The sequence below is a fragment of the Oncorhynchus nerka genome, linkage group LG16 (genome assembly GCF_034236695.1).
Source record: "Oncorhynchus nerka isolate Pitt River linkage group LG16, Oner_Uvic_2.0, whole genome shotgun sequence".
Classification (NCBI taxonomy): domain Eukaryota; kingdom Metazoa; phylum Chordata; class Actinopteri; order Salmoniformes; family Salmonidae; genus Oncorhynchus; species Oncorhynchus nerka.
Window position 1 is genome coordinate 27,479,771 of NC_088411.1, and position 19,222 is coordinate 27,498,992.

The 19,222-nt window shown below is 49.1% G+C and overlaps 1 protein-coding gene across 9 annotated transcripts in view; it reads right to left on the reverse strand.

Annotated features, from left to right (window-relative positions):
- Window positions 1-3,006: 3,006 nt before the first annotated feature.
- srbd1 (S1 RNA binding domain 1) overlaps window positions 3,007-19,222 on the reverse strand; it is a 132,734-nt gene continuing 116,518 nt past the window's right edge. For all 9 annotated transcript variants that reach the window (XM_029685327.2, XM_029685325.2, XM_065002553.1 and 6 more), the window contains 4 exons: window positions 18,792-18,968; window positions 15,277-15,429; window positions 5,041-5,225; window positions 3,007-3,582 (listed from right to left, as the gene is read on the reverse strand). In XM_029685327.2, the coding sequence (XP_029541187.2) occupies window positions 3,290-3,582; window positions 5,041-5,225; window positions 15,277-15,429; window positions 18,792-18,968 (808 nt within the window). In that variant the 3' untranslated portion in view covers window positions 3,007-3,289. The remainder of the gene's footprint in view (window positions 3,583-5,040; window positions 5,226-15,276; window positions 15,430-18,791; window positions 18,969-19,222) is intronic.

Genomic DNA, 19,222 nt, shown 5'->3' on the forward strand with positions numbered 1-19,222 from the left:
AGCTAGCTGAACCTCTGGTACTGTACAGCAACATGCAGTTGGGACAGGATCATACAGTCCTGTACATTATTAGTCTCTGTGCTTTGCAGAGGGGCAGGTTATTGACTCATCGTAGGTGTGAGGGATATGGGTGACAGCTGCTGCTGGGAAGAGTTCATACAACTAGGGTATGAACTAGGGAGGCATTTCCCAAACTCAGTCCTGGGGACCCCAAGAGGTGCACGTTTTTTTTCTTTTTCCAAACACTACACAGCTGATTCAAATCATCAAAGCTTGATGACTATTTGATGATTTGAATCAGCTGTGTAGTGTTTGGGCATAAATCACAACATGCACCTCTTGGGGTCCCCAGGACCGAGTTTGGAGAACACTGAACTAGGGTATGACTTTAGCTCAATATCTGTTTGAGAACAGATGATCCATGCTGTGGTTCACCAGTCTATGAATACCTTCCCCACACTATTGCCAAAAGACCAATGTTAATCTCTAAACTCAGGGAAAATTACACATTTGTAATTGGTAAATTAAAAAAAAAAAAAAGTACTTTCATTCTTATAGTCGTATTGCTGAGAGGTGTACCTGCAAGTTAATGTTTTATTGTACTGTGTACAACATGTGTATGCTGTGCATATGACAAATACACTGATTTGATATTGAAAAGACATGTTCCATACCATGGCACTAAATCCTTACATCCACCCAACCCTAAGCTGGTTGGTTTACTGCTGGTTTACTGCTGGCTCAGAGCCCAATAGGGCTGGACGGAGGTGGAGGATATAATCTATTATCTATCTTCATAAAGTGACCTCATACCAGTCTCTCACACACACTCTCACACACACACACTCTCACACACAACAAACACGGCCAACTGGGAGATCCCTTTCCGTTTTGCACACCATGGATGATGTTTCCATTACCCCTCCGTGGACAAACGTCGAATGCTGAAGTCAAACCGTGAGGTCTTGTTGGGCAGTGAGCCAACCTCTATTGGACAGAGATGGGAGAGATGGATGAATGGTCATAGAACTCAGTCAGAAACACAGCAGAGAGACCACGGAGAAGGCAGGATCCCTCCCATCCTCACCGTTAGTCATTTGAATCAGCCTCTGCTGAGGCTGGCTGCAGCCTGCCTTCTGTTGTAATAATTACAGCTTGTTTGGGGGCTCCACCAGTGTGTTTGATAGACATACCCGACAGTAGCTGCCAGTCAAATTGCCTCTGGTATTTGCGTGGTCACGTACAGAGGGGAGAGTGACTTGTGCTCCTGAAGAGAGGGTTGTAATGACATTGGTCTCCCCTTGTGAAGTGGCTCTCTCTGGCTGGATGGCAGGACAGGACCATGTGGGGAGACCATGGAAAGCTCTGTGTCTAGGAGCCCAAGTGAGAGGGAAAAGATTGAGCACACTCCGGACCCTACTTCTCTCACACACACACACACACACACACACACACACACACACACACACACACACACACACACACACACACAGAGAGAACATGAAAAATGACAACACTACGGAAAAACTAAGCAATTTATAACCCCGATTAGGAGACGACATGAAAAATGACAAAGCCACTCAAACACTAAACAATAATACTGATTTGGAAACTAAAGAGACAACACAATGGAGCGTACATGAAGCCAATCGGCATGTATAGTCTTTCATCACCACAAAGCACTGCCACGGTTGGTCAGTCTTGATGAAACATCTCTGTAACACAATGACGGTGTTAGATGCACTTTGCAAATGCCCCTTCTATCCTGGAGGGAGCAACACTGGTTGGGTGTTCTCCAAGGTTTACACAGGGGACTTCAGCAGGCAAATGCCCCTTCTATCCTGGAGGGAGCAACACTGGTTGGGTGTTCTCCAAGGTTTACACAGGGGACTTCAGCAGGCAAATGCCCCTTCTATCCTGGAGTTTACACAGGGGGAGGCAACACTGGTTGGGTGTTCTCCAAGGTTTACACAGGGGACTTCAGCAGGCAAATGCCCCTTCTATCCTGGAGGGAACAACACTGGTTGGGTGTTCTCCAAGGTTTACACAGGGGACTTCAGCAGGCAAATGCCCCTTCTATCCTGGAGGGAGCAACACTGGTTGGGTGTTCTGGGTTGGGTGTTCTCCAAGGTTTACACAGGGGACTTCAGCAGGCAAATGCCCCTTCTATCCTGGAGGGAGCAACACTGGTTGGGTGTTCTCCAAGGTTTACACAGGGGACTTCAGCAGGCAAATGCCCCTTCTATCCTAGAGGGAGCAACACTGGTTGGGTGTTCTCCAAGGTTTACACAGGGGACTTCAGCAGGCAAATGCCCCTTCTATCCTGGAGGGAGCAACACTGGTTGGGTGTTCTCCAAGGTTTACACAGGGGACTTCAGCAGGCAAATGCCCCTTCTATCCTGGAGGGAGCAACACTGGTTGGGTGTTCTCCAAGGTTTACACAGGGGACTTCAGCAGGCAAATGCCCCTTCTATCCTGGAGGGAGCAACACTGGTTGGGTGTTCTCCAAGGTTTACACAGGGGACTTCAGCAGGCAAATGCCCCTTTTATCCTGGAGGGAGCAACACTGGTTGGGTGTTCTCCAAGGTTTACACAGGGGACTCCAGCAGGCTTGTGTGTGCCTTATTGATGCATTTCTCAATTTGTGCCACATCAACACAAACAGATTGGATAATACAGAAGGGAATATGGGATTCATTTTGAAGCGTATGATTAGTGAGGCACAACAGTTCTGTCCTGTGATAATTGTGTCTGGGCTCCTCTCTCTGTGGCCCTCTGACTTATTGCAGTCTGGCAGAGACCTCCAACTCCCCCTGCCCCGCCCCTCAGAGACTGTCAATCAACTCACTGGCAGGGCCGTCTGGGTAACAAGACAGCAGAGACACTGTCTGATACTTGCCACAGTAACGGCATCCAGCAGGTGGGAATAATTTAAACGAGTGCCTAGCCAATCATCATTTAACAGACAATGTCACAATACTGGGTTTAACAAAAATTCAGTTAGGCTTGATTTTTATCACTTTGGCTGATAATTTTCCATTTATTAATACATTTCTCAAAACATGTTGAAACATGGTTTTTAAAATAATACAAACTGAGGCATAAAGAGTTGGTCCAACATACTGAAAACTACATGAACAGAACATGTCAGCATCTTCTGTAACAGAGATGTTCTAGGAGTGGCTACACAGAAGGGTTGTGTTCAGATACTACTTTTACTGTTTTAAAACATTTTACATTTCTACTGAACATGACCCAAGTGCAAAGCCATGGTCCAGTCCACACTGGTCTATCTGAGGACCCGAATGAGGTCCAGTCCAATGCGGCCACGCTGAGGGTCCACGTTGAGCACCCTGACCTCCACCTTCTCCCCGGGGCCTAGGGCTAGGCTGCGTCTCCTCTGGTCAGCTGGCAGCTTGTCTGGGGTGATGTAACTCTTATGGATCAGCCCGTTGCGGCCCACTCCGATGTCCACGAAGGCCCCGAACAGAGTGGCGTTTTCCACCCGGCCCGTCAGAACCACCCCCTCTCTCAGGTCACTCATAGACACAATGCCACGCTTGAAGTCTGCCTTCTCGAAGTCTGGGGGGGAGTGAAAGAGAGAAGGAGTGAAAGGAAAGGAGGGAGGTTAAACAGAGGAATGAAGACCAGATATCATATTCCTAAGCAGGATACCCAATATTTGCTTCTGCATACTTCCACATTCCTCGCGGGCTTTGCTTTTTCAGTTTTCCATTTTGTCCGTTTTCTGGAGCATTAACTTCAACATGGGCTCACGGTCCAGGAAACACTCATCTACAATTATCCTCTTCTAACACCCGAATCGCATACTATCTGTTGACACAGCTGAGTATGCACCGAGACACATCACAACAGAACCTGAGCACCTCAACCTGCTGCTGAACCCATGACCTCCAGACGCCGACACCCAGCTCCCAACACACTACCCTACACACCCCTCCACTTCCCTCTCTCATTCAATATGATTGACAGTTGCCCATGACTGATCTGAACTCACTGCACCAGTGCTGCTACCAGCATGCCCTTTAGAGACCGAACATGACAATGGAACATTTCTGTTCAGAATTGAAGCCAAGTCAACACTTGAGGCTGTGGATCGCTCTCTACCGCACTTCATACTTGTCAGCAATGACCAGCCAGTCTACAATCCCTCTGAAGTGAGGCGAACTGATACACTTAGGACAGACAGACAGAGTGCCAGTGGTCTGGGTTGTGATTCTGGCATCTCTCCCCTTATATCATCCCCCACTCTCTCTCTCATCTACCTCCCCTTCATAGTGTAGATCCAACCCCCTCCCCAGTTCCCCAGAGACTGTGTGTTTGAGGGGCCTAGACTGGGCCGGGCAGTGCTCCAGTCTTTGATGTCCCCTGTCATCATTTGGAGGGGGAAGACCCAGGTCGTTACTGTCCTGCCTGCCGACAGATATATCATTAATGAGAAAGAGGCTCCTCTCTTTAAGGAGAAATCCAGGACTACACTGCTGCGTCCTCAACGGTGACCTCCCTCCCCTGTGGCGTCTAGTTGAGAAAAACTAAGATCATCTAGAAAACAACAACACGGCCTCTGCTACAACCACTAGGCAGGATAAGCACAACACTGTTTTCCTGCCAGGATGTGTGATAACAGTATATATTGTTTCATGACGAGGAGGACCCGTGCTTATTGAGATGACTGGATCACTTTTTAACTGTTCTACAATAGGAACCAGCTGACCAATTAACCAGCTGACCAAAAGCCAGAGAGAGAGAGAGAGAGAGAGAGAGAGAGAGAGAGAGAGAAAGAGATGGAGAGGCCCAGTCTTATTAAATGACAGGTTGGGTCAGTGCTTGGGCTGGGCTGGAGTAGGATAACATTCATAACAGGCCCGTTGATATGGGTGAGTTGTAGTAATGGTCCTCAGGAGAGGCGTCCAATAAAGGGTGAATGGCTTTAGATACGTCCCAGGACAAGGCTCTGACACCAGACTCCTGTAATAGGACTATGATGACAGTAGGTCTGGGACAGAGGTGAGGTTTTACCTTGGCGGATGTCAAAGCCAGGAGGCTGGGTGAGTCCGTCTATGATGAGCTGCAGTGTGTCTGGGGTGGTGTTGAGGGTTTCAGCCAGGGCTTCTAGACCTTGACATTTCACACTGGCCTCCACACACTGTCTGAGCTCTGGCCGGCCCATCTGGTCCACACTACCCCCTACCAGGGACAGGAAACTAAGGAGAGGAGAGACAGGGGAGTCAGACACAGCATCATAATAAGGATGATCATAATTCATATATATATATATAAAATAACATGGGGTTTATATTGTGCTTTTTAAGGACCCAAAGTCGCTTATCAGGGACACAACAATACAATACATGGACTGGTGCATCAACTACGAACAAACACAGAGAAACAAAAGAACTATAAGTAATGATCTGGTGTCCTGCCAGCCTGCTGGTGTGAGAAGCCTGCCTGCCTGCTTGCAGGTGTGAGAAGCCTGCCTGCCTGCTTGCTGGTGTGAGAAGCCTGCCTGCTTGCTGGTGTGAGAAGCCTGCCTGCCTGCTGGTGTGAGAAGCCTGCCTGAGGAGCCATAGTTACGGAGGGAACAGCCCCCCCCCGCTCCTAACCCATCTCCATCCTCTCTCCTGCTCGCTCTCTGTCCCTGCAGGCCAGTTCACACACAGGTGGGGTAAGCAGTCTTAATGAATGACTTTTTAACTGCGCTCCATGGTGGGCCGCAGCACGTGTGCCTGGCCCCCTGGCAGACCAATTGAGAGGCCTCAGGGTGAATGGGAGGAGGAGGGGGATTGAGGTGTGAGAATAATTATGCCCTAAATCTCTGGTTTCAGAGTCCCAGCTCATGCTCTCTCTGTTCATAAGTGCACACTGCAGGGACGTCACCCCTCACCTCTCCATAAATCACCCCTGTCTATGCAGGCTGGTAAACACCATCGCCACCGAGACCTGGGTGCCCGCCCCTGCTCAACCGGGACTGGAGCACTCAGCCGCCAGTCATCTGACTGGGTAGGCCTCCATCAATCCCCAGCAAGTATGATGGAGGCCCATCCCACTTTCTGAATAATATCTCATCACTCCATGAATGAGCAGCCATTCAAACAGACCATCACATAACATGATTAGGAACCATCCTAGACACAATCAGAATGACTAAAATATGGGTCAAGAAATTACTAACAGGTGCAAATCCAGAACTCTGAATCTGAAATGTAATCCCTCAAAGTGTGTACTTGTACAGAGCAGACAGCCAACAGACAGTACACTCTTAGAAAGAAGGTGATATCTAGAACCTAGGAGTGTAGACTGGCCAGAGGTGCCTGTAGGATTGCAAGGGATCTGAAAGCTCTATAGGGGTTGTGGTGGTGGTGGGAGGGGGGGGGGGCAGTGGGAATGCAGGCCACAGCTGAGGGCAGGAGGACCCGCTAGGCAGCTATTGTCGGTGATGGATGTCCGTCTGTTGTCGTGGAATCCTGACGCCAGCTACTCAGCAGCAGCTGTCCTCCCTGTGACTGACAGAGCAGGTGGGTCCAGGCCACACCCATTTCCTGTAGCTGCCCCAGAGGATGACTGCTGCTGGAAAGATACATTCATAATGTACACACACAGAACCTACTCTTATTAATACGCAGACATGCACACACACGTCTCGTTGACAAGTGCAGTTGGCTGTGGAGATGGAACTCTACACAGGCTGTGTACAAACTGTACAGTGCAGCTGTGGGGTCTCTGCCCAGCCACTCACCCCTTGCCGTTCGACCTCTGGCCCCGAGCTTGTCTCTGGACTGAGACGAATGGTGCCCTTAAACTGTGGCCTCTGTCTATCCAGACCCTCCAGTGTCCTTAAGAACTAACCCACAGACCTGCTAGGATCCTCTGGCACTGAGAAGGCCAGACACAGGTATAGAATGACCACATAGGAAAAACACTCCCTAATACATACAGACTTTACAGTCAGTCAGTCAGTAAGCATCCTGCTCAGCTCACCAAGGTAAAGCATAAAAAGATAAAGAGAAAAGTCCCATGAGTGAATTCTGAAAAATAGTGAAAAGTACACACGGAGCACATAGTAACAGACTTGCCGGTTCTCCATGTTGGCTCTCCTGGCCGGCTGATGACTTCCAGCCTGGCTCAGTTAGAGTCACGCGGCAGGCAGGCAGCTCACATCACTCCAGATCACTTTACCTCTCTAGCCACACAACACGAAGTGTGCATGTGGGCTCTGTGTAGCCCGATCAATACACACTATGGTCAGGTAAAGCACAACATAATGAACCAAAGCATACACGGCCCCACAAATCTACACACACTCACAAAATCATAGACATGAACACACAGACAAATTCTAAAAAGACACACACACACACACACACACACACACACACACACACACACACACAAAGTCATCATGGAACTCAACAAATGCCCCCCAGCTATCATCTATCTAGATCAGGCAACAAACCGGACAAAACAAAACAGTAAAATAAGAAGCCTTCCTTCAGAAACACCCCTCTCCCACTCTCCCTTTCTCCCTGATTTCTGTGCTGGTCATCAGAGCCACAGAGGTAGTGTGTCTCTCCTGGAAGGGGGGTAGGGGGAACACGGGTTGATTTATGAACAGGCACAGCGCAGGCCCTGGTGGTGGTTGTGGCGGGTGGGCGGTAGGGTGGCGTCTTTGGTTTGGGCGGGGGGGTTCTGCAGGGCTCAGGTTTCAGCCTGGTGTGTTTGTGTTTAAGGGGTACCAGGGAGGGAGCCCAGCCATGGGCCTCTGCTTCTCGCTTGAGGCCCAGTGAGTACCCTCTCCACCTCCTCTCCCCTCCCCTTAGGGTGGTGGTAATGAGAACCAGTGGTGACGGGGCCAGAGTGCTGGACGAAGCCCAGTGAGTACCCTCTCCACCTCCTCTCCCCTCCCCTTAGGGTGGTGGTAATGAGAACCAGTGGTGACGGGGCCAGAGTGCTGGACGAGGCCCAGTGAGTACCCTCTCCACCTCTCCTCTCCCTCTGGGTGGTGGTAATGAGAACCAGTGGTGACGGGGCCAGAGCGCTGGACGAGGCCCAGTGAGTACCCTCTGTACCTCTCCTCTCCCTCTGGGTGGTGGTAATGAGAACCAGTGGTGACGGGGCCAGAGTGCTGGACGAGGCCCAGTGAGTACCCTCTGTACCTCTCCTCTCCCTCTGGGTGGTGGTAATGAGAACCAGTGGTGACGGGGCCAGAGTGCTGGACGAGGCCCAGTGAGTAACCTCTCCACCTCTCCCTCTGGGTGGTGGTAATGAGAACCAGTGGTGACGGGGCCAGAGTGCTGGACGAGGCCCAGTGAGTAACCTCTCCCTCTGGGTGGTGGTAATGAGAACCAGTGGTGACTGGGCCAGAGCGCTGGACGAGGCCCAGTGAGTACCCTCTCCACCTCTCCCTCTGGGTGGTGGTAATGAGAACCAGTGGTGACTGGGCCAGAGTGCTGGACGAGGCCCAGTGAGTACCCTCTCCACCTCTCCCTCTGGGTGGTGGTAATGAGAACCAGTGGTGACTGGGCCAGAGCGCTGGACGAGGCCCAGTGAGTACCCTCTCCACCTCTCCTCTCCCTCTGGGTGGTGGTAATGAGAACCAGTGGTGACTGGGCCAGAGCGCTGGACGAGGCCCAGTGAGTACCCTCTGTACCTCTCCTCTCCCTCTGGGTGGTGGTAATGAGAACCAGTGGTGACGGGGCCAGAGTGCTGGACGAGGCCCAGTGAGTAACCTCTCCACCTCTCCCTCTGGGTGGTGGTAATGAGAACCAGTGGTGACTGGGCCAGAGCGCTGGACGAGGCCCAGTGAGTACCCTCTCCACCTCTCTCTGGGTGGTGGTAACGAGAACCAGTGGTGACGGGGCCAGAGTGCTGGACGAGGCCCAGTGAGTAACCTCTCCACCTCTCCCTCTGGGTGGTGGTAATGAGAACCAGTGGTGACTGGGCCAGAGCGCTGGACGAGGCCCAGTGAGTACCCTCTCCACCTCTCCTCTCCCTCTGGGTGGTGGTAATGAGAACCAGTGGTGACTGGGCCAGAGCGCTGGACGAGGCCCAGTGAGTACCCTCTGTACCTCTCCTCTCCCTCTGGGTGGTGGTAATGAGAACCAGTGGTGACGGGGCCAGAGTGCTGGACGAGGCCCAGTGAGTAACCTCTCCACCCCTCCTCTCCCTCTGGGTGGTGGTAATGAGAACCAGTGGTGACGGGGCCAGAGTGCTGGACGAGGCCCAGTGAGTACCCTCTCCACCTCTCCCTCTGGGTGGTGGTAATGAGAACCAGTGGTGACTGGGCCAGAGCGCTGGACGAGGCCCAGTGAGTAACCTCTCCCTCTGGGTGGTGGTAATGAGAACCAGTGGTGACTGGGCCAGAGCGCTGGACGAGGCCCAGTGAGTACCCTCTCCACCTCTCCCTCTGGGTGGTGGTAATGAGAACCAGTGGTGACTGGGCCAGAGTGCTGGACGAGGCCCAGTGAGTACCCTCTCCACCTCTCCCTCTGGGTGGTGGTAATGAGAACCAGTGGTGACTGGGCCAGAGCGCTGGACGAGGCCCAGTGAGTACCCTCTCCACCTCTCCTCTCCCTCTGGGTGGTGGTAATGAGAACCAGTGGTGACTGGGCCAGAGCGCTGGACGAGGCCCAGTGAGTACCCTCTCCACCTCTCCCTCTGGGTGGTGGTAATGAGAACCAGTGGTGACGGGGCCAGAGTGCTGGACGAGGCCCAGTGAGTAACCTCTCCACCTCTCCCTCTGGGTGGTGGTAATGAGAACCAGTGGTGACTGGGCCAGTGAGTAAGAGCGCTGGACGAGGCCCAGTGAGTACCCTCTCCACCTCTCCCTCTGGGTGGTGGTAATGAGAACCAGTGGTGACTGGGCCAGAGTGCTGGACGAGGCCCAGTGAGTACCCTCTCCACCTCTCCCTCTGGGTGGTGGTAATGAGAACCAGTGGTGACTGGGCCAGAGCGCTGGACGAGGCCCAGTGAGTACCCTCTCCACCTCTCCTCTCCCTCTGGGTGGTGGTAATGAGAACCAGTGGTGACTGGGCCAGAGCGCTGGACGAGGCCCAGTGAGTACCCTCTCCACCTCTCCCTCTGGGTGGTGGTAATGAGAACCAGTGGTGACTGGGCCAGAGCGCTGGACGAGGCCCAGTGAGTACCCTCTCCACCTCTCCTCTCCCTCTGGGTGGTGGTAATGAGAACCAGTGGTGACGGGGCCAGAGCGCCGGACGAGGCCCAGTGAGTACCCTCTCCACCTCTCCTCTCCCTCTGGGTGGTGGTAATGAGAACCAGTGGTGACGGGGCCAGAGCGCTGGACGAGGCCCAGTAAGTACCCTCTGTACCTCTCCTCTCTCTCTGGGTGGTGGTAATGAGAACCAGTGGTGACGGGGCCAGAGCGCTGGACGAGGCCCAGTGAGTACCCTCTCCACCTCTCCTCTCCCTCTGGGTGGTGGTAATGAGAACCAGTGGTGACGGGGCCAGAGCGCTGGACGAGGCACAGGGCTACACACAGAGAGAGGCTGGGTGGGCCTCAGCATAGAGCCTGTCCAGATCCACCTTGAAGGAGTTAAGAGAGTTGACCCAGTCTATTACACAGCCAGCCAGCCAACCAGCCAGCAAAGTGGGCTCTCAATCATCACTTCTGTACCGCATACTGTACAGTAGGTGAATATTTTTGATAATATTTATATTTTAGTCATTTAGCAGACGCTCTTATTCGGCGCGACTAACAGGAGCGATTAGGGTTAAGTGCCTTTCTCAAGGGCATATCGCAAGATTTTTCACCTAGTTGGCTCGGGGATTCAAACCAGCAATCTTTCGGTTATTTATTTATTAAAATTTTATTTCACCTTTATTTAACCAGGTAGGCAAGTTGAGAACAAGTTCTCATTTCCAATTGCGACCTGGCCAAGATAAAGCAAAGCAGTTCGACACATACAACAACACAGAGTTACACATGGAGTAAAACAAACATACAGTCAATAATACAGTAGAAACAAGTCTATATACGATGTGAGCAAATGAGGTGAGATAAAGGAGGTAAAGAAAAGAAAAAAAAGGCCATGGTGGCAAAGTAAATACAATAATCTCAGACGACACGAAAGAGAGGTTGAATAGACTAGTAATAGGGGTGGCAACAATTTCGGCAGATAATTTTAGAAAGAAAGCCCGGCTGATTTGTAGGGGTCCAGATTTTGCAGCTCTTTCAGAACATCAGCGGACTGGATTTGTGAGAAGGAGAAATGGGGAAGGCTTGGGCGAGTTGCTGTGGGGGGTGCAGTGCTGTTGACCGGGGTAGGGGTAGCCAGGTGGAAAGCATGGCCAGCCGTAGAAAAATGCTTATTGAAATTCTCAATTATAGTGGATTTATCAGTGGTGACAGTGTTTCCTATCTTCAGTGCAGTGGGTAGCTGGGAGGAGGTGTTCTTATTCTCCATGGACTTTACAGTGTCCCAGAACCTTTTTGAGTTAGTGTTGCAGGAAGCAAATTTCTGCTTGGCTTTTCTAACTGCCTGTGTATATTGGTTTCTAGCTTCCCTGAACAGCTGCATATCACGGGGGCTGTTCGATGCTAATGCAGAACGCCATAGGATGTTTTTGTGTTGGTCAAGGGCAGTCAGGTCTGGGGAGAACCAAGGGCTATATCTGTTCCTGGTTCTAAATTTCTTGAATGGGGCATGCTTATTTAAGATGGTTAGGAAGGCATTTAAAAAAAATAACCAGGCATCCTCTACTGATGGGATGAGATCAATATCCTTCCAGGATACCCCGGCCAGGTCGATTAGAAAGGCCTGCTCGCTGAAGTGTTTCAGGGAGCGTATGACAGTGATGAGTGGAGGTCGTTTGACCGCTGACCCATTACGGATGCAGGCAATGAGGCAGAGAGGTGGATTTTTAAAAGTAGAAGTTCAAATTGTTTGGGTACAGACCTGGATAGTAGGACAGAACTGTGCAGGTTATCTTTGCAGTAGATTGCAACACCGCCTCCTTTGGCAGTTCTATCTTGTCTGAAAATGTTGTAGTTAGGGATGAAAATGTCAGAATTTTTGGTGGTCTCAGCTAGAACATCCGGGTTGGCAGAGTGTGCTAAAGCAGTGAATAAAACAAACTTAGGGAGGAGGCTTCTAATGTTAACATAAATGAAACCAAGGCTATTACGGTTACAGAAGTCATCAAAAGAGAGCGCCTGGGGAATAGGAGTGAAGCTAGGCACTGCAGGGCCTGGATTCACCTCTACATCACCAGAGGAAAAGAGGAGGAGTAGGATAACGGTACGGCTAAAAGCAATGAGAATTGGTCGTCTAGAACGTCTGGAACAGAGAGTAAAAGGAGGTTTCTGGGGGCGATGAAATAGCTTCAAGGTATAATGTACAGACAAAGGTATGGTAGGATGTGAATACAGAGGAGGTAAACCTAGGTATTGAGTGATGATGAGAGAGATATTGTCTCTAGAAACATTGAAACCAGGAGATGTCATCGCATGTGTCGGTGGTGGAACTAATAGGTTGGATAAGGTATAGTGAGCAGGACTAGAGGCTCTACAGTGAAATAAGCCAATAAACACTAACCAGAACAGCAATGGACAAGGCATATTGACATTAAGGAGAGGCATGCTTAGTCGAGTGATCAAAAGGGTCCAGTGAGTAGTGAAGTTGGTTGGGGTCACGGCGATTCAGACAGCTAGCCGGGCCATCGGTAGCAAGCTAGCATAGGATGGAGGTCTGTTTTTAGCCACCTCGTGCGTTTCCGTCGGTAGGATTAGTGGGGTTCCGTGTGGTAGAGGGGATCAATCCAATTCGCAAAAAAATAGATATAGATACGTATATAGATACAGCCTGCCCTCTGGTGGTCCTTCCACAAGTTATAGAGGCCCAAGAAGAAGAAAAAAATGAAAAAGAAAATTATTAATGGTCCAACACTCTTAACTGCTAGGCTACCTGCTGCCCCAATTGATAAAGTGTACTGCACTGTTGAGGAGAGTCTGCAAGTAAGCATTACATTGTGCCGTTTACACCCTGTATCCTGTGCACATAACAAATAAACTTTGATTTGATTTGTGGACTGAAGATTTGACACTAAACATCTATGACTGACACTACACGCATTACTTTTACTGGGGTAGATGATTCACCGTAAATGGTCTCATTATGTTCAGTGCAACTCTAAAGTACACTATGTACTGCAAATAGTCTACTCTAAAATCCAGTTCTATGCATCCACACTATTCAATGCAGACAGCAGGCCATTGTGGATGGATGACTGTGTGCGAGTTTGGTTATATCTGTGTGTGTGTGTGTGTGTATTAGTCGTTCCCAGCGGTGTGGCTGAGGGTATCAGGTTCATCACATTAGAGCAACAGGATCCTCCATTACTGCCTGCTGGCCCACGCCTCACACATCAGCTGTAATGCAACAGTATCAGCCCCCAAAACCCAATAAAGGCTGCCACACGCCCGCTAGGATCAAATGTGGGATTGATTTAAGCCTCTGTCCTCCCCCATACACTGTACCAGGATCTGTGATATGTGTTAAAGGGAGGAACAGCGTAGCTTTTTAATATAACGCTCAAAGTCACTGGGAGATTTACCTTAAAACCTGTTTTCATTTACAGTAAAGGCTGAGCAGATAAGATTTCACTAACATCAAACAATGCGCAACTGTTAAAAGGAGGTTCCAAGTATTTGCTTATCTGGCCTCTGAATTGTACTGCCAGTATGTGTGTGTGAGAGAGGGGTAGAGGGAGAGATCGGGGAAGAGAGGGGAGGGTGCCAGAGAGGAAAAAAAGAGGGATGTGTCTGTGAGCTGTGTCCAAATGGGTTACAGATTGTTGGGAATCTCTCATGCTTGTCAGTGTCATTATAAAGCCATCGTTCAGACAGACGCCGTGTTTGCTTCATTAGTCTCAAGCCATTCCTCCAGCTCTGGACACAACCAGGGCTCTGGGGCTGGCTAACCCACATACTGCGCCACACTATATTAGGAATAACCCACATTTCCAAAATCATGACTTAAGTACTGAACAGCTGCACAGATTTTTCTGGGAAGAGAGAGACATCGCTGGCAAGAAATAAAGAAAGAGAAAGAGAGAAAGATAGAGAGATGGAGATAGAGATATTGCTAGTGGTCACGCATGGTCTAGTCAACCCATTCTGTCTGTATAATGACAATTGGCAATAAGAGACCAGCAGCATTAAGAGAACCTCCTCCATTAGAACCAGCAGCATTAAGAGAACCTCCTCCTACATTACCAGCAGCATTAAGAGAACCTCCTCCATTAGGACCAGTAGCATTAAGAGGACCTCCTCCATTAGGACCAGCATCATTAAGAGGACCTCCTCCATTAGGACCAGCAGCATTAAGAGAACCTCCTCCATTAGGACCAGCAGCATTAAGAGAACCTCCTCCATTAGGACCAGCAGCGTTTGGTAAAAATATAGAATTGTGATAATAGATAGTGAGGCACTTCTGTCTAATTTAGTAGGAAATGAGGCTCAACAGAGAGAAAATAAAACAAACAGAGGGGGGAAAGCTGTATGAGAGGGGGAATGAGGGAGAAAGAAAGGGAGTAAAGCAGGGAAGAGGGGGGGGGGGGTTGTGAGAATATGACAGGGTGATTATTTGCCCTCTCCTAGTTGTAAGTGGTTGGCAACCTCTAACCCCTTTGGGCCCCTTTAATGATAGATCACTGAGGCAGAGAGACAACCCTATCTGTACACCCCATTTGGAGCAAAATGAGTCCTGCCTGTCTGATGAAGTTCTCTTTTCCACATGTAAAAATACATTCACGCTAACAGTGAAAGGCACATCAACATGCTAAGAGCCAATGCTAAGTGTCAGGTTGATGTAGTCTAAACAGATTTGAGTGACTTCAGCTGCAGGGTCCAGCCCCATTCAGATAGACAGCCACAGAGCTGCAAAGCCCAGGGCAGATGCTCAATGTGCTTTTGATATCAGCACCAGCAGCGCTAACAATCACTTCTCACACAGCACAGCACCACAGGACCAGATGCTACCAAGATCCCCCTCACACACAACTACAAGCAGTAAACACACACACAGAAACACACACACGAAAACACACACACGGAAACACACACGCGCACACACACGCGCACGTTTGGCTCCCATGTCTGGCCAAATCAAGACCAAAAAAACTGTAAGCAACCATCCCCCAATGCCCCCAGAAGTAGCCTACAAGCTGGGGTAAAATTGAAGCTCATGTTAGTTGGAACATGCTTTGGGGTGACGGGTGGTGGTTGTAAGTAGTTCTCACCTCCTGGCCACAGCGTAGGACTCTGGGTGGATGCAGGTCTGGTCCAGAGGGTTGGGCAGGGTAGGTACAGCAGCTGAAGCTTTGGTCTTTCCCTTCCCCTTGGCTGCAGGCTTCTCTTGGGCTGCTTGGGCTGAGTTACCCCCTGCTGCATCACTACCAACACAACACCACACTTACTGAGTAGAGGATGGGAGAGCATCGCAAGATTGTTTGCGAATTTTCAATTTAGTCAATTCAAAGTCATGAATTGAAATATCCTCATAGTAAAAATAAGAATAATTTCAGTCAGCGCTCAGCTCTCAGTCTATGTCCATGGTGTAACTAATACACTTTTTCCCTTGAGTGGGTCAATCAGTGAACCTGTGAACTAGCTAGTGTATATTTCAATAGCTGCTCATATTGTTAATAATAGCTTTGTGATTTCGGTCTGTAAATCAAAAGTGCTCTACAAATCAAATGTACATTTTTATATATGGACAGAACAAGTTAGGTCTGACAACTAGGCTACCATTCTTTCAACATACCTTGTCATTGGTGGAATGACTATTATGACATCATTAGCTGCCTACTGTTGACATACAGCAATATCAAGAGGACAGATCAACAACTGATTAATTAACACAGGCCTACTAATCTTTAACAGTCCAATATACAGTGGGGAGAACAAGTATTTGATACACTGCCGATTTTGCAGGTTTTTCTACTTACAAAGCATGTAGAGGTCTGTAATTTTCTATCATAGGTACACTTCAACTGTGAGAGACGGAATCTAAAACAAAAATCCAGAAAATCACATTGTATGATTTTTAAGTAATTAATTTGCATTTTATTGCATGACATAAGTATTTGATACATCAGAAAAGCAGAACTTAATATTTCGTACAGAAACCCTTGTTTGCAATTACAGTGATCATACGTTTCCTGTAGTTCTTGACCAGGTTTTCACACACTGCAGCAGGGATTTTGGTCCACTCCTCCATACAGACCTTCTCCAGATCCTTCATGTTTCGGGGCTGTCGCTGGGCAATACAGACTTTCAGTTCCCTCCAAAGATTTTCTATTGGGTTCAGATCTGGAGACTGGCTAGGCCACTCCAGGACCTTGAGATGCTTCTTACGGAGCCACTCCTTAGTTGCCCTGGCTGTGTGTTTCGGGTCGTTGTCATGCTCGAAGACCTAGCCACGACCCATCTACAATGCTCTTACTGAGGGAAGGAGGTTGTTGGCCAAGATCTCGCGATACATGGCCACATCCATCCTCTCCTCAATAGGGTGCAGTCGTCCTGTCCCCTTTGCAGAAAAGCATCCCCAAAGAATGATGTTTCCACCTCCATGCTTCACGGTTGAGATGGTGTTCTTGGGGTTGTACGCATCCTTCTTCTTCCTCTAAACACGGCGAGTGGAGTTTAGACCAAAAAGCTCTATTTTTGTCTCATCAGGCCACATGACCTTCTCCCATTTCTCCTCTGGATCATCCAGATGGTCATTGGCAAATTTCAGACGGGCCTGGACATGCGCTGGCTTGACCTTGCGTGCGCTGCAGGATTTAATCCATGACTGCGTAGTGTGTTACTAATGGTTTTCTTTGAGACTGTGGTCCCAGCTCTCTTCAGGTCATTGACCAGGTCCTGCCGTGTAGTTCTGGGCTGATCCCTTACCTTCCTCATGATCATTGATGCCCCACGTGGTGAGATCTTGCATGGAGCCCCAGACCGAGGGTGATTGACTGTCATTTTCTAATAATTGCGCCAACAGTTGTTGCCTTCTCACCAAGCTGCTTGCCTATTGTCCTGTAGCCCATCCCAGCCTTGTGCAGGTCTACAATTTGATGATGTCCTTACACAGCTCTCTGGTCTCGGCCATTGTGGAGTGGTTGGAGTTCATAAATGACCATGCTGGTCATTTATGAACATTTTAACATCTTGGCCATGTTCTGTTATAATCTCCACCCAGCACAGCCAGAAGAGGACTGGCCACCCCACATATGCTCTCTCTAATTCTCTCTTTCTTTCTCTCTCTCGGAGGACCATGCCCCAAGACTACCTGACATGATGACTCCTTGCTGTCCCCAGTCCACCTGACCGTGCTGCTGCTCCAGTTTCAACTGTTCTGCCTTATTATTATTCGACCATGCTGGTCATTTATGAACATCTTGGCCATGTTCTGTTATAATCTCCACCCGGCACAGCCAGAAGAGGACTGGCCACCCCACATAGCCTGGTTCATCTCTAGGTTTCTTCCTAGGTTTTGGCCTTTCTAGGGAGTTTTTCCTAGCCACCGTGCTTCTACATCTGCATTGCTTGCTGTTTGGGGTTTTAGGCTGGGTTTCTGTACAGCACTTTGAGATATCAGCTGATGTACGAAGGGCTATATAAATAAATTTGATTTGATTTTGGACAGGTGTCTTTTATACAGGTAACGAGTTCAAACAGGTGCAGTTACTACAGGTAATGAGTGGAGAACAGGAGGGCTTCTTAAAGAAAAACGAACAGGTCTGTGAGAGCCGGAATTCTTACTGGTTGGTAGGTGATCAAATAATTTTGTCATGCAATAAAATGCAAATTAATTACTTAAAAATCATACAATGTGATTTTTGGATTTTTGTTTTAGATTCCATCTCTCACAGTTGAAGTGTACCTATGATAAAAATTACAGACCTCTACATGCTTTGTAAGTAGGAAAACCTGCAAAATCGGCAGTGTATCAAATACTTGTTCTCCCCACTGTACATTTCTGTGAAGGAGGGTATTAGCGGAACAGCTCTCTGCCATGTCTGTTTCCATCCACGCAGTGACAGGCACTTAACTACCGCAACACCACACGTTTCCTTGCTCGTCAACGCGCTCTCGCCAACTACCATTGGCTTAGTTGACTAAACACTGTAGCTAACAACCTTGGTCATAATGATGCCTTAACTAAGGAGATAACTACAAAATAATAGTGGTTATGTGCTTGACTAAAACATAACATTTTGGAAAATGTATTTGGCAAACAGTTCTCCATTTTCCTCACACATTAGTGGTGTCTCCGGACAAAGTGGTGAACTACCATCCAGCTCGAGGGAAGTGGAGGGAGGAAATACTACGTGGGTGGGCTGGAGCGGAGAGCTAAAGATTTGAGGTCCCCGCCAAAGTGGCTCAGCTCCAACTTCAGACGGTTGAGACAAAAAACGCAAAGTGCCAACGAGAAGTCTATTGTTGCATATTTTAGGGTAGTTTTTAATACCAGCATACTTTGACCTCAAATTGCGAGCATGGTATGCAAAATGTGTGCAGGTTGGCAGGTCTGATGCTGCTGTACCTGTGGTTGGTGGGTTGTGTGTACCTGTGGTTGGTGGGTTGTGTTTACCTGTGGTTGGTGGGTTGTGTGTACCTGTGGTTGGTGGGTTGTGTGTACCTGTGGTTGGTGGGTTGTGTGTACCTGTGGTTGGTGGGTTGTGTTTACCTGTGGTTGGTGGGTTGTGTTTACCTGTGGTTGGTGGGTTGTGTGTACCTGTGGTTGGTGGGTTGTGTTTACCTGTGGTTGTTGAGATGGTCTAGAGGGTTGATTCTGATGAAGCCGGCACATTGCTGGTAGCTCTTAGGGCCCAGGCCCTTCACCAGTCTCAGCTGATCTCTGTTCACGAAGGGCCCGTTCGTCTCCCTCCACTCTGCTATGCTCTTTGCACGCCCTGTATTCAGACCAGCCACGTGTCTGACACACAGACACACATAGGTTACTGCAGTAAAAAGCACAGAACAACAGTAACACCATAGTTGGTATTTACACATCTCTCCATTAAGGACACTTCAGAAGGGTAGCATAGTATTACTAGCAGGGAACATCATCAAGAGACTGTTGTTGTTACCCTCGCTCAGCCACCTATTGGAGCATGTGACATGGAAAATTACACCAATGTTTAGGAATAAATCTCCCTGGGTTTCCCTAAGACATACATGTTCTGTGTG